This window comes from Chiloscyllium plagiosum, unplaced genomic scaffold (assembly GCF_037043375.1).
Source record: "Chiloscyllium plagiosum isolate Xiang-an unplaced genomic scaffold, Cpla_swu_hap1 HiC_scaffold_26, whole genome shotgun sequence".
Classification (NCBI taxonomy): domain Eukaryota; kingdom Metazoa; phylum Chordata; class Chondrichthyes; order Orectolobiformes; family Hemiscylliidae; genus Chiloscyllium; species Chiloscyllium plagiosum.
Window position 1 is genome coordinate 2,017,627 of NW_028270164.1, and position 15,098 is coordinate 2,032,724.

General features: G+C 48.8%; 1 protein-coding gene across 8 annotated transcripts in view; it reads left to right on the forward strand.

Moving 5' to 3' along the window:
• The window catches only part of foxp4 (forkhead box P4), a 396,512-nt gene that overhangs the window by 371,880 nt on the left and 9,534 nt on the right, over window positions 1–15,098 (forward strand). For all 8 annotated transcript variants that reach the window (XM_087973402.1, XM_087973403.1, XM_043716312.2 and 5 more), the window contains 2 exons: window positions 11,647–11,768; window positions 12,921–12,990. In XM_087973402.1, coding sequence (XP_087829528.1) covers window positions 11,647–11,768; window positions 12,921–12,990 — 192 coding nt within the window. The remainder of the gene's footprint in view (window positions 1–11,646; window positions 11,769–12,920; window positions 12,991–15,098) is intronic.

A 15,098-nucleotide genomic window follows, 5' to 3' on the forward strand; every position in this document is an offset into this window, starting at 1 on the left:
TCTGTGGGATATTATTGCTAGAGCAGTGTGTACAGCTGGGCAACAATGGGCTGTCCAGGGCTTCCAAAACCTCAGCATGAGATTGTTAAAAGCCTGATTGGTCTGTCTCCCAGATTTGTCACCGGTAAAAACATTCATAACCAATTCCTGTGTTACCCTCCCTGCAGCTGTGCTTCACTGTTTGCTCCATCTAATGATGTTTTGGGGAGTTATATCAGTGTTGAATGCCTTCTGTGTAGTGGCACCTGTGGTTCAGTGAGTACCTCTGATACATTTTGATTGGTAGATCATCAAAAAAAATTATAAAAGTAAAGGCAACATTTCTAAAAGGGGGGGCAGGAGCAGAGGGAGTATGCGTTACTAAAGGAGGAAGGGAAGTGGGAGAGAGCAGTTATTAAAATGAAGTGTCCTGGGCTTTAATCACAGGGGCATGAGCACAGGTGCAAGGGGGTGATGTCAAAATATACGATGCCAGTTTGGTCTTAACTGGAGTATTGTGTATATTTTTGGCATGGTGCTTTGAGAAGGGCGTGAACACATTGGAGAGAGTAATGGAGGGGGTCATACCAATTGTTCCATGGATGAGGAACTTCAGTTATGACATTAGATGCGACAGGTTTGGGACAGTCCTTCTCAGAGAAGAGAAGGTTGAGAGGAGGTTTGATAGAAGTTTACTAAATCATAAGGAATGTGGACAGAGTGAACAGGAAGAGATTGTTTCCATTTGTGAAAGATTTGAGAATGGCGAGGGCACACATATAAAGAAACAGGTAAAAGAAGCGAAAGTCATTTGAGAAGAAATATTTTCACGCAGCGAGTGAGTAAGATCAGGAAGTCTAGATTGGTGGAGGTATATTCAGTCAAGGTTTTCAAATGGGAATGGGATAGTTAGTTATAAAGGAACAATGTGCAGGGTTAGAGGGAGAAGCAGGAGAACAACACTTGGTGAGGTGCTCCTTCAGAGAGCCGGGGCAGAAACAATGGGCTGAATAGCCTTCTCCTGCAGGGTGACTACTGTGACTTGAGTCAAAAGGCACCACCAGCATTCCAAGGAGCTGAGCGCATTCTGGGTCTGGCACTTCCTGTTCACTTCCTGTCCACCTGCCGTCCACTTCCCATCCAGCCCCACTGAAGGTACTCGCCTTCAGATGAACTGAGAGTCTGCAACAATAGAAATTGCTTGAAAAGCTCGCCAGGTCTGGCAGCATCTGTGGAGTGAAGGGTCTGCCCTCTCAGATGGAGAGAAAAATCCCGACGTGCTACTGAAAGGAGGGGCTGGGCATTTTCCCTGGACCTGGGCAAATATGTATCTCTAACTAATATCACTAAAACAAAAGTCTGGTCATTATCTTACTCATAGGATCTTGCTGTGTGCACACTGACTGCTGTGTTTCCTACATTACAGTGACCTTTGTTCATCCGTGTGTGTGTCAGTCTGTGTGTGAATGTGGGGATTTGTGATTGGGTGTGTGTGTGTGTCTGTGTGTGTGTGTGATCTATGACTTTCTATCTTGTTTGTTTCTCTGTGTCTTCACAATCCACTTGGTAATGTGCACTATACCTGAGTCTCCTACTGCTTGAGTCATCATGAAAGGTTTAATCAGGTTACTCAAATTCTCCCATTCCTCCCAAATTTCCTGCCTAATGGGCTCAGATTATCAAGAAATACCGACCAGTTTTCTGCAGTTAGCAAGAAACTATTACTAATTGCAAATAAATCCGTTCCAACCACAGACAATCAGATTATGAATGATTAATTTATAATTGTCTAACATAATCTCTATGACCTACTTAAATCCCAGTAGAGACATACTAACAGAAATAAATTTAAAAAACATTAATGTTATGGATGAAGAAAAATATGAAGGGAACACAGTTCAATAGCACCACTCCACAGAATTTGATGAGGTGTCATTTGATTTTTCCAAGTCTTTCTGATCTTTCTGCATTCTGAGTCCCCTCAGAATTGGCAACTAACTGCTCAGATTCCCAGTCACTGGTTACAAGCAGCAGATCCAGGCAAGTGGGGAATGAGAAGAGTGAGCTATCTCCTATTTCTTTGTTACTTCTCTGCAAGAGGAGAGAAATGTTGTCTCTTTTGAATCTGGAGGCACCCGTTGTGTTGTTCACATGCAGGCTGTCCACATGTCAGAACCTAGTCAGAGAGGTGTTGTCATTCGGAGCTCACCTGGCACCCATAACTGCTCCTGACTGAATAAACAAAACACAGACTGAATCTAGGCAAACCTGTCCTGAGCACACAGCCACGTATCAATGAGTCCAAGAATCCTCCCAACCTGGGAGAAGGCAACAATCTACACAAAACTCCCACTGAGTTCCAGCAACTTGTTTTAAAATGGCAACAACTCTGTCCACGGTTTCCTTTATTTAAAGGATTCCCTAGCACTGACCCTCCGACAGTGCAGCACTCCCTCAGCACTGACCCTCTGACAGTGCAGCACTCCCTCAGCACTGACCATCCGACAGTGCAGCACTCTCTCAGCACTGACCCTCTGACAGTGCAGCATTCCCTCAGCACTGACCCTCCGACAGTGCAGCACTCCCTCAGCACTGACCCTCCGACAGTGCGGCACTCCCTCAGCACTGACTCTCTGACAGTGCGGCACTCCCTCAGCACTGACCCTCCGACAGTGCGGCACTCCCTCAGCACTGACCCTCCGACAGTGCAGCACTCCCTCAGCACTGACCCTCCGACAGTGCGGCACTCCCTCAGCACTGACTCTCTGACAGTGCGGCACTCCCTCAGCACTGACCCTCCGACAGTGCGGCACTCCCTCAGCACTGACCCTCCGACAGTGCGGCACTCCCTCAACACTGACCCTCCGACAGTGCGGCACTCCCTCAGTACTGACCCTCCGACAGTGCCTGCTCCCTCAGCACTGACCCTCCGATAGTGCGGCACTCCATCAGCACTGAACCTCCGACAGTGCGGCACTCCTTCAGCACTATCCCTCTGACAGTGCAGCACTCCCTCAGTACTGACCCTCTGACAGTGCGGCACTCCCTCAGCACTGACCCTCTGACAGTGCAGCACTCCCTCAATACTGACCCACTAATAATGCAGCACTCCCTCAATACTGACCCTCTGACAGTGCGGCACTCCCTCAGCACTGACCCTCTGACAGTGCACCATTCCCTCAGCACTGACAATCTGACAATGCAGCACTCCCTCAGCACTGACCCTCTGACAGTGCGGCACTCCCTCAGCACTGTCCCTCTGACAGTGCAGCACTCCCTCATCACTGACCCTCCGACAGTGCAGCATTCCCTCAGCACTGACCCTCTGACAGTGCGGCACTCCCTCAGCACTGTCCCTCCGACAATGCAGCACTCCCTCTGCACTGACCCTCCGACGGTGCAGCAGTTCCTCAGCGCTGATGGATGGTACAGTGCTCTCTCTCAGTATTGTTGCTGTTACCCAGGTGTATGGACCTAAGACGGGCGGCACAGTGGCACAGTGGTTAGCACTGCTGCCTCACAGTGCCAGAGACCCGGGGTCAATTCCCACCTCATGCCACTGTCTGTGTGGAGTTTGTACATTCTCCCCATGTCTGCCTGGGTTTCTTCTGGGTGCTCCGGTTTCCTCCCACAGTCCAAAGATGTGCAGGTCAGGTGAATTGGCCCATCGTGTTAGGTGAAGGGGTAAATGTAGGGGAACAGGTAGGTTGCTCTTCAGAGGGTCGATGTGGACTTGTTGGGCCGAAGGGCCTTTTTCCACATTGCAAGCAATCTAATCTAATCTAAGACAGTGTAGTTGAATTCAAAGCCCACAATCTGAAAGATGTAACGAGGTCAGTCATGTGGACCTCATGGACATTGATTTCCCTGACTGCGGCTGGTAACCTGGACCAATCAGGAAGCCCTGGCTGACAGATATAAACATGAATGTCAGATATCGTGTAAATAAAGGGGGACTTTATGATGGGATACCAGCCTCTGGGGAGTTATTTCAAAAGGCAGGCGAGGAGTTACCAACCACTGACTCAAAGCAACAATACTTTCTTACTCTGCTCGTTACTTGTTGTCAATCTTTTAAGAAAGATTTCATGTAAAAGGTATCATAAATTAAATCTGCTTCTTTGGTGACTGTCCTTAACACAATTACAGCTTCAAGTCATGAAAAAACACTTCTTGGTTTTTTTTTCTCTTTTGGTGAGGTATAGCAGTAATGTAATTTTTACAAAGTAAATTACCTCATTGCAAAATCCAAAACATGTAGAAATCTCCATGAAATTGTAAAGAGAACATTGAAGGGCTTGGGTTTAAGAAAATGATTTCTGTTGTGATCTGGGATAACTAGGCGTGAATGAATACCCCAGTTTTACAGACTTTGAATACTGTAGCTTCTATTCACTGCAACTGCTCTTTTTTAAAATAACATTTGCAGCACAATAGCACTCCTGTCAACCTTGTTTCATTGTCTCGCATTTAATTTTATTGATGGTACTTCAGATAAGCTTTTAAAGTATTTCTTTAAAATGGAACTGGTTTTCCACATGTTAATAATTCTCGAGGATTATTGAAGGGCACTTTCAAGATGCAAATATACATATGCAGCGAGGCATTGCTGATGTGGATGTTTGTGTGTTTCTACATTTGCCTGTGCATGTTTTTGTGTGTGTGTGTGTGTGTGTGTGTATGCACTCACGCATGCAGTGCATGTGTGTGTGAGTTTATATCCATCAGTGTCCATGCATGTGTAAGTGTGTTTGTGTGTGTATGTGTGAGTGCATGTGTACACATCCACGTGTACATATGTGTGTATGTAAGTGTGTCTGTATGCATGTGCATGCGTGTGGGTGCATGTGCTGTGGGTGTTGTGACTGGGCCTGACTATCAGTCTCCCCTTCACATCGGAGATTTATAAATGATACAGATCAAGCAGTCCCCGTTCTGGGGAACCTCCTCCCTCTTTTCCAATCTCAATCTACCATCACAACCCCAATCTAACGATTATTACCTACTTTCCCTTTAAATGTTTTTTTCATTCACTCGGGATATGGTCGTTCCAACATTTATTCCCTGTTCCTAGTTGGCCTTGAGAAGGCAGGGGTGAGCTGCCTTTTTGAACTACTGCAGTCCACGTGCTGTGGGTTGACCTACAATGCCCTTAGGGAGGGAATTCCATGACTTTGACCTAGTCACAGTGAAGGAATGATGAAATATTTCCATGTCCGGATAGTGAGTGGCTTGGAGGGGTACTTGCAGGTGAAAGTGTTCCCATGTATCTGCTGCCAAGGTCCTGCTAGATGGAAGTGGTTATGTGTTTTTGAGGTACCGTCTAAGGAGTCTTGGTGAATTCCCGCAGTGCACCTTGTAGATGGTACACACTGCTGCTACTGAGTGTCAGTGGTGGAAGGACTGGGTGTTTGTGAATGTGGTGCCAATCAGGCGGCTGCTTTGTCCTGGATGGTGTAGAGCTTCTTGAGTGTTGTTGGAGCTGCCCCCATCCAGGCAAGTGGGGAGTATTCCATCACACTCCTGACTCATGCCTTGTAGATGTTGGACAGGCTTTGGGGAGGCAGGAGGGGAGTTTCTCACTGTAGTATTCCCAACCTCTGACCTGCTTATGTAGCCGCTGTGGTGAGTTTATGTGGTGAGTCCAATTGAGTTTCTGGTTAATGAAAATGCAAGATGAATAAAATTGTCATGTGTATTCAATATAAAATACAGTGAATAGTGTGGACCATTGCTCATACATAAGTGCCATTCACAGAATAAAATTTTTAAAAATGGCTCAATGGGAGTCCCAACTTTTCCCTCTCCGCTGCTACAGCATGTCGCTGCCAGAGTCCCTGTTCTGGGCTGCACCCGCACATGCCATGCTGCTGAGAGTATCCTGCTCCAGGCTTCCCAACCAACACCATGCCACACCAAGTGACCTGCATTGGGCTGCACCCGCGCATGCCATGCCACAGAGAGTATTCCACTCCAGGCTTCCCAACAGACATCATGCTGCCGTCACGGGCCTACTCCACATGGAAGTGAGAATTCCCCTCCAGGCTCCACAGGCTGACCGACCGACTCTGTAGCCACGCTGCCTCTGAAGATGCTGCCATTGCCCTAGAGTCCATCGAAGCTGCCTCCTGCCAAAGAGCTCCCTTCAGGCAAGTTTGAGGAAAAAAAGAGAAAGGATAGAAGGAAAAAGGGAAAAAAAGAAAAGTGCAGATGAGGAGGTCAATCCCGGGCATAGGAGCCTGAACGCTGCTACTCTGGTCGGTGGAGTTGTGGATAGTGACGAAGGATGTTGTAAGTTACAGAGAGACATAGATAAGCTGCAGAGCTGGGAGGAGAAGTGGCAAATGGAGTTTAATGCAGACAAGTGTGAGGTGATTCACTTTGGTCGGAGTAACCGAAATGCAAAGTACTGGGCTAATGGTAAGATTCTTGGTAGTGTAGATGAACAGAGAGATCTCGGTGTCCAGTATACAGATCCTTGAAAGTTGCCACCCAGTTTGATAGGGTTGTTAAGAAGGCATACAGTGTTTTGGCCTTTATTAATAGAGGGATCGAGTTCTGGAACCATGAGGTTATGCTGCAGCTGTACAAAACTCTGGTGCGGCCGCACTTGAAGTATTGTGTATTGTTCTGGTCACCGCATTATAAGAAGGATGTGGAAGCTTTGGAAAGGGTGCAGAGGAGATTTACTAGGATGTTGCCTGGTATGGAGGGAAGGTTTTACGAGGAAAGGCTGAGGGACTTGAGGCTGTTTTTGTTGGAGAGAAGAAGGTTGAGAGGTGTCTTAATAGAGACATATAAGATAATCAGAGGCTTAGATAGGGTGGACAGGGAGAGCCTTTCTCCAAGTATGGTGACGGCGAGCACGAGGGGGCATAGCTTTAAATTGAGGGGTGATAGATATAGGACAGATGTCAGAGGTAGTTTGTCTACTCAGAGAGTAGTAAGGGTATGGAATGCTTTGCCTGCAACGGTAGTAGGTTCGCCAACTTTAAGTACGTTTAAGTCGTCATTGGACAAGCATATGGGCGTACATGGAATAGTGTAGGTTAGATGGGCTTCAGATTAGTATGACAGGTTGGTGCAACAGCGAGGGCCGAAGGGCCTGTCCTGCACTGTAATGTTCTATGTTCTATGTTCTGCCACACCATGATGAGGGGTAATCCTCCCCAGGATGTTGATAGTGGGAGAAATAGTGATGGTAACACAATTGGATGTCAAGAGGCTGTGGTTAGCTTGTCTCTTATTGGAGATGGTCATAGCCTGGTATTTGTGTGGCGTGAATGTTACTTGCCACATGTCAGCCCAAACCTGGGCATTGTCCGAATCTTGTTATAATTGAACATGGAGTGCCTCGGTATCTGAGGGGTCATGAATGCTTCTGACCTTATGATGGAGGGAAGGTAATTGATGAAGCAGCTGGAGATGGTTAGGTCTAGGAACTGAGGAACTCCTGCAGTAATGTCCTGGAGCTGAGATACTGACCTCCAACAACCACAACCATCTTCCTATGTATTAGGTATGACTCCAACCAGTGGAGAGTTTCCCCTCTGACTCCCATTGATTCCAGTTTTGCCAGGGTACCTTGATGTCACCCTCTGTCGAATGCAGCTTTGATGTCAAGGGCTGCCCCTCTCTCCTCCCCTCTGGAATTCAGCTCTTTTATCCATGTTTGAACCAAGGCTAGAATGAGGTCAGGAGCTGGCTGGCCCTGGCAGAACCCAACTGGACATCACTGAGCAGGTTATTGCTGAGCGAGTGCTGCTTGATAGCGCTATTACTGACCCCTTCCATCACTTTACTGATGATTGAGAGTAGATCAACACTCTCAAAGTGTGTGTTGCTGGAAAAGCACAGCCAGTCAGGCAACATCTGAGGAGCAGGATAATCAACATTTCAGGCATAAGCCCTTCAGCAGGATTCTCCTGTTCCTCTGGCATCTGCAGTCCTTACTTTCTCCGAGATCAACACAATACTGTGATGACTTGAAGTGGTACTACAGTCGAGCAGCTATGTCCTTTAGGACCCAGTAGTGTTGCTGGCAAGCCACTCCTGCTGTGGACATTGAAATGCCCCACCCACAGTACATTCTGTGCCCTTGCCACCCAGCGTCCATCATCCAAATGTTGTCCAACATGGAGGAGTACTGATTTATCAGCCAAGGGAAGGTGGTATGTGGTGGTTAGCAAGAGCGTTCCTTGCTGATATTTAACCTGAAGCCATGAGACTTCATGAAGCCCAGAGTCAATGTTGAGGATTCCCAGGGTAACTCCCTCCCGACTGTATCCCACTGTGCCGCCCCCTCTGGTAGGTCTGCCCTGCAGTGAGACAGGACATATCCCAAGATGTTGATGGTGGAGTCTGGGACATTGCACAGTATGATTCCATGAGAACGACTATGTCAGGCTGTTGCATGATTCGCCTGTGAGAGATCTCTCCCAGTTATGGCACTGGCCCCCAGATGTTGGTGAGGAGACCTTTGCAGGGTGATCAGGGTTGTTTCTGCCATTGTCTTTCTGATGCGGGTAATCCATCGGTTTCATCTGTTTGTTGAGACGTTGTGGTGATTGATACAACAGAGTGGCTTGCTCGACCATTTCAGAGGGCAGTTGTGAATAAGGGATCGACTCACCTGGAAAAGTAATCCAGTAGACTTTGAACTCCCTGCAAGCAGTTTCAGATTGAATTCTGTTTAAAAATAAATTTGGAACAAAAATCAAAGAATGAGTTGGTAATGGTCAGGAAGTTGTCAGATTGCGTTAAAATCCCAACTAGCAAACAGACAACCTACTGTTCTTAACCAGTCCATACGTAACACCAGTTCCACAGGCCCAGCCTAGCACGCACAGTACTTATTACAAAAAACTATCAGAGGGTCAGTGCTGCGGGAGCATTGCACTGTCGGAGGGTCATTGCTGAGGGAGTGCTGCACTGTTAAAGGGTCATTGCTGAGGGAGTGCTGCACTGTCGGAGGGTCAGTGCTGAGGGAGCACTGCACTGTCGGAGGGTCATTGCTGAGGGAGTGCTGCACTGTTGAAGGGTCATTGCTGAGGGAGTGCTGCACTGTCGGAGAGTCAGTGCTGAGGGAGCACCCCACTGTCGGAGGGTCATTGCTGAGGGAGTGCTGCACTGTTGAAGGGTCATTGCTGAGGGAGTGCTGCACTGTCGGAGGGTCAGTGCTGAGGGAGCACCCCACTGTCGGAGGGTCATTGCTGAGGGAGCACCGCACTGTCGGAGGGTCATTTCTGAGGGAGTGCTGCACTGTTGAAGGGTCATTGCTGAGGGAGTGCTGCACTGTCGGAGGGTCAGTGCTGAGGGAGCACTGCACTGTCGGAGGGTCATTGCTGAGGGAGTGCTGTACTGTTGAAGGGTCATTGCTGAGGGAGTGCTGCACTGTCGGAGGGTCAGTGCTGAGGGTGTGCTGCACTGTCGGAGGGTCAGTGCTGAGGGAGTGCTGCACTGTCAGAGGGTCAGTGCTGAGGGTGTGCCGCACTGTCGGAAGGTCAGTGCTGAGGGTGTGCTGCACTGTCAGAGGGTCAGTGCTGAGGGTGTGTTGCACTGTTGGAGGGTCAGCACTGAGGGTGTGCCGCACTGTCGGAGGGTCAGTGCTGAGGGTGTGCCGCACTGTCAGAGGGTCAGTGCTGAGGGTGTGCTGCACTGTTGGAGGGTCAGTGCTGAGGGTGTGTTGCACTGTTGGAGGGTCAGCACTGAGGGTGTGCCGCACTGTCGGAGGGTCAGTGCTGAGGGTGTGCTGCACTGTCAGAGGGTCAGTGCTGAGGGTGTGCCGCACTGTCAGAGGATCAGTGCTGAGGGTGTGCTGCACTGTCAGAGGGTCAGTGCTGAGGGTGTGCTGCACTGTCAGAGGGTCAGTGCTGAGGGTGTGCTGCACTGTCGGAGGGTCAGTGCTGAAGGAGTGCCACACTGTCGAACGGTCAGTGCTGATGGTGTGCCGCACTGTCGGAGGGTCAGTGCTGAGGGAGCACTGCACTGTCGGAAGGTCATTGGTGAGGGAGTGCTGCACTGTTGAAGGGTCAGTGCTGAGGGAGTGCCGCACTGTCGGAGGGTCATTGCTGAGGGAGTGCTGCACTGTTGAAGGGTCATTGCTGAGGGAGTGCTGCACTGTCGGAGGGTCAGTGCTGAGGGTTTGCTGCACTGTCGGAGGGTCAGTGCTGAGGGAGTGCTGCACTGTCAGAGGGTCAGTGCTGAGGGTGTGCCGCACTGTCGGAAGGTCAGTGCTGAGGGTGTGTTGCACTGTTGGAGGGTCAGCACTGAGGGTGTGCCGCACTGTCGGAGGGTCAGTGCTGAGGGTGTGCTGCACTGTCAGAGGGTCAGTGCTGAGGGTGTGCCGCACTGTCAGAGGATCAGTGCTGAGGGTGTGCTGCACTGTCAGACGGTCAGTGCTGAGGTTGTGCTGCACTGTCAGAGGGTCAGTGCTGAGGGTGTGCTGCACTGTCAGAGGGTCAGTGCTGAGGGTGTACTGCACTGTTGGAGGTTCAGTGCTGAAGGAGTGCCACACTGTCGAAGGGTCAGTGCTGAGGGAGCACTGCACTGTCGGAAGGTCATTGCTGAGGGAGTGCTGCACTGTTGAAGGGTCATTGCTGAGGGAGTGCCGCACTGTCGGAGGGTCAGTGCTGAGGGTGTGCTGCACTGTCAGAGGGTCAGTGCTGAGGGTGTGCCGCACTGTCAGAGGATCAGTGCTGAGGGTGTGCTGCACTGTCAGAGGGTCAGTGCTGAGGGTGTGCTGCACTGTCAGAGGGTCAGTGCTGATGGTGTGCTGCACTGTCGAAGGATCAGTGCTGAGGGAGTGCCGCACTGTCGGAGGGTCAGTGTTGAGGGAGTGCCGCACTGTCGGAGGATCTGTGCTGAGGATGTGCTGCACTGTCAGAGGGTCAGTGCTGAGGGTGTGCTGCACTGTTGGAGGGTCAGCACTGAGGGTGTGCCGCACTGTCGGAGGGTCAGTGCTGAGGGTGTGCTGCACTGTCAGAGGGTCAGTGCTGAGGGTGTGCCGCACTGTCAGAGGATCAGTGCTGAGGGTGTGTCGCACTGTTGGAGGGTCAGCACTGAGGGTGTGCAGAACTGTCAGAGGATCAGTGCTGAGGGTGTGCTGCACTGTCGTAGGGTCAGTGTTGAGGGAGTGCCGCACTGTCAGAGGATCAGTGCTGAGGGTGTGCTGCACTGTCGGAGGTTCAATGCTGAGGGAGTGTCGCACTGTCGAAGGGTCAGTGCTGAGGGTGTGCCGCACTGTCGGAGGGTCAGTGCTGAGGGTGTGCTGCACTGTCAGAGGGTCAGTGCTGAGGGTGTGACGCACTGTCGGAGGGTCAGTGCTGAGGGTGTGCTGCACCGTCAGAGGGTCAGTGCTGAGGGTGTGCCGCACTGTCGGAGGGTCAGTGCTGAAGGTGTGCCACACTCTAAAATTTTCCATTCCGATGCCCTAATGCACAGGAACGTGTTGAAAAGCAGGAATGGGTGTGAAAGCACATTATTACTTTGAAAGCAAAGGGACAGGGTTGTTTGTTCTGGAAGGTTGGTGGAAAACGAGCTGAGTGGTCAGCTTCCTCACTGTGACTCAATGATCCAATCAGAAGTGACTGCTCGGGATTCGGAGCCACATTTCCTGGGGCTTAAATTCATGTCTCTCACCTATTTGTCTGTCCTTGTATGTTACAGAACGCCGTGCGACACAACCTCAGCCTTCACAAGTGTTTTGTACGAGTGGAGAATGTGAAAGGGGCAGTTTGGACAGTGGATGAAGTGGAGTACCAAAAGCGCAGGCCACCAAAGATGACCGGGTGAGATTTGGTTAAAACATCTCTTCCACTATCCTCGCTGACACTTTGACATTTCAAGAGGCATCTGCTCCCTGCAAGTCAGATGGTACGCCCCCTAGATCAGCAGCACGGCTGATTCCTGACTAGGGATAAGGTAACCATCAGGTTCGAATTGGTATACACCCATGATCAATACTCAAGATAACAAGACTGCAGACCCTTCACACTGCTGCAGATGGACAGAGGAACAGGGTTTCTGGTTGAGATATTTATCCCAAAATCACTGTTCGACTCCCAATGATCTGACTATAATTAAAAACAAAATACTGTGGATACTGGGAATCTAAATCAAATTGTTGGGGAAACTCAGCAAGTCTGGCAGTATCTTTGGACAGAGAAAACAGAATTAAAGTTTCCAGTCCAGTGACCTCCTTCAGAGCTTGAGACAGTGAGGCTGATGACTCTCTTATATTCTTGCTGAGTTTGAGAAAGAGACCAGATGAACTGATATTAATGGAAACAACCATCAGTGGGTCAGGGAGATATCCACACTCACTCCCTGCAGGAAATGCCCACCTGGTATTGCCAGCAGAGGCCAGCACACTATGAGGTGAAAATTCCTGTCACAATGCTGTTGTGTTCACTATCCCCATGTTTGGCTTAGTCTCTGCAGGAATACACCACAATACACTGGGCTTGAGCCACGCTCCACCACAGGGTGTATCACAGCTGCATGTAGTTGTTGTCGGGGAAACTGAGACCTATTGACTAAGACAACCCTTAATGAAATCTAATAGGAAATTCTGGAGAATCAATTCCCAAAGAATAGTGGAAAGGCCAACTCGTTAGCTCAGTGAGCAGTCGAGCTAGATAGCGTAAATGTATTTCAGGGAAAGCAGAATGACCACATGAGGGAGTCAGGACTTGGGAAAGACAACACAGTGACTTGGTGAGATGAGATATGAGGGGATTCAGGCAGAGAGTTGTATTTGGACAGTGAGCACTCTGCAAAGTGTGATAAAGGTTACAGAAATTCATTTCTACATAAGATTGTGGGCAAGTGAGAATTGAACTTTCCCAAGCGATGCAGGGAAATCCAATTGGGTCTTTTCAATAATTTAGTTGAGTTGAAATTAAGTCTTGTTTTTCTGAAAAAAGAACCTTTTCTTTCAGAAGTCCAACTCTCGTGAAGAATGTGATTACGGGACTTGGATATGGAGGAGCACTTAACCCCAGCTATCAGGTGAGGATTGTTCTTCAGCTGTTCTGGACGTAGTTGGAGTAAATTTCAGATGCTAACCTGAAAACCACAAACACAACCTGAGACCTTCCCCCATTGTACTGAAGCCTGTCTATAACACTAACCAGAGCCACAGACCTACCTCCAGAGGTCACTGACAGTTTCCACCTTCACCTTTTCATCTGATCTTGGCATCAAAAGTTGTAAATTCCCCAACTCTGGCTCTCTCCCTCATCTCCAGAACTTCAGAAGCAGGAGCAGGTAGTTGGGAGAGGGAGATGAGGCAGGAGTCGGCCTCAGTCAGGATCTTCACCCAGTTTGTCCAGCGCATTCTGTATTCACAAATCTGGGACAAGGGAGTTACTGAAAGGTATAGGTTGGGCGTGGGGTTGGGGGTGGGGGAGCAGGTGGGAGAGGGAAAGGGTTGGGGGGGGGGGGGCGCATCATTTTAATGACTGCGGGACTTTGTTTACAGTGGGGTCACATTGGATCATCTGCAAGGCCATGTATACAGAGTCTGCACAGGCAAAGTGAAAACCACCACTCCAATACAACGAACCTGACGGACAATAATGATGGTGTACAGTATTGTGTGGGGCTCTGGTCACCACATTACCAGGAAAGACAGAGAAGATTGACTGGAATGTTGCCAGGGCTGGAGGATTGTAGCTACGAGGAGAGATTGGAGAGGTTGGGATTGTTTTCCTTGGAACAAAGAAAGTTGAGGAGGTGACATGATTGAGAAGAGGGGAGAGATAGAGCAGACTGGAGGAACCAGTTTCCTTTGGCAGGGGTCAGCAATTCAAGAGGAATGGCAAAAGAATTAGAAGAGGAAAATCTTTTTACGTAGAGGTGGTGGTGGGTGTCTGAATTCACTGCCTGAGTTGGTATTGAAAGCAGAGACTTTAACCTCTTTTAAAAAGTACTTGGATCTACACCTTAGGAAGGAGGGCTATGGTCTGTGTGCAGTAAAGTGGGATTAGACAGAGCTTTTGGGTGCCTTTGAGTTGGCATGGTCAAGATGGGCAGAAAGGCCTCTTTCTGTGCTGTATCATTGCAATGGTTTCTATTGTTAAAATAACTGATACCTCCAGCACCAACTTCAGTTTTAGGATATAGGTCCAAAGACTGAACACGCACACACATGCTCGCACACACATGCTCACACACGCTCACACACACACACACACACGGTTTCACAACAACTCATACTCACTCACACATACTAATACACACACACACACATTTTACTTATATACATATACTCACATACTTACGCAATTCATACACATAATCACAAACACTCACTCTTGCACTCATACCCTCATACACACACATATACACTACCAGGCATACTCATAATCACAGACATACACACAAATGCAAAACTATACACATACACTCACATTGAAACACATTCACACTGACACACAATCACACTGACACATATGTTCACATACTGACACACACACACTGACACACATTGATTTACACACATGCTAACACACACTGACAGACACACACACTGATTTACACACTAAAATACACATACTGACACACACACACATAGACACACACTCACTTATTCTCATGCTCACACAGTTACACTAACACTCACATGCTGAATAGCACACACACTCAAACGCAAACTCACAAGAATGCTCACCCACACATTAACATTCACTTAGATACATCTGCAATGATAGGTGCGACATGCACTCACACATTCACACACTCTTCATTCACATTCATAGTCACACTTCCCACTCACATTCATGCTCACACTAACAGTCACACTTTCACACATTCAGTCATTCACAAAGACTGTAAACCACAGAAGTTGAAAAAATAGACACACCATTAATCAGTTCCAGGTTCAAATCTGTGATTTGAATATTTCAGAGTGTAACAGACTGGCTTGATTTGTTAGATTCTCTCTGATGTCTTGTTCTCATCCTCGGAATATTTGACATGTTTGATAAAGCAAGCCTGAGACTGATTCACAGAGTGAGAGAGCCACCAGCTGGGTACTCTGTGTACCTCAGCAAGACTTCCCTGTCAGAGTCACCCTGATACTGAGCTTTCAGCAATTACTCAGAGGGACTGGCTGC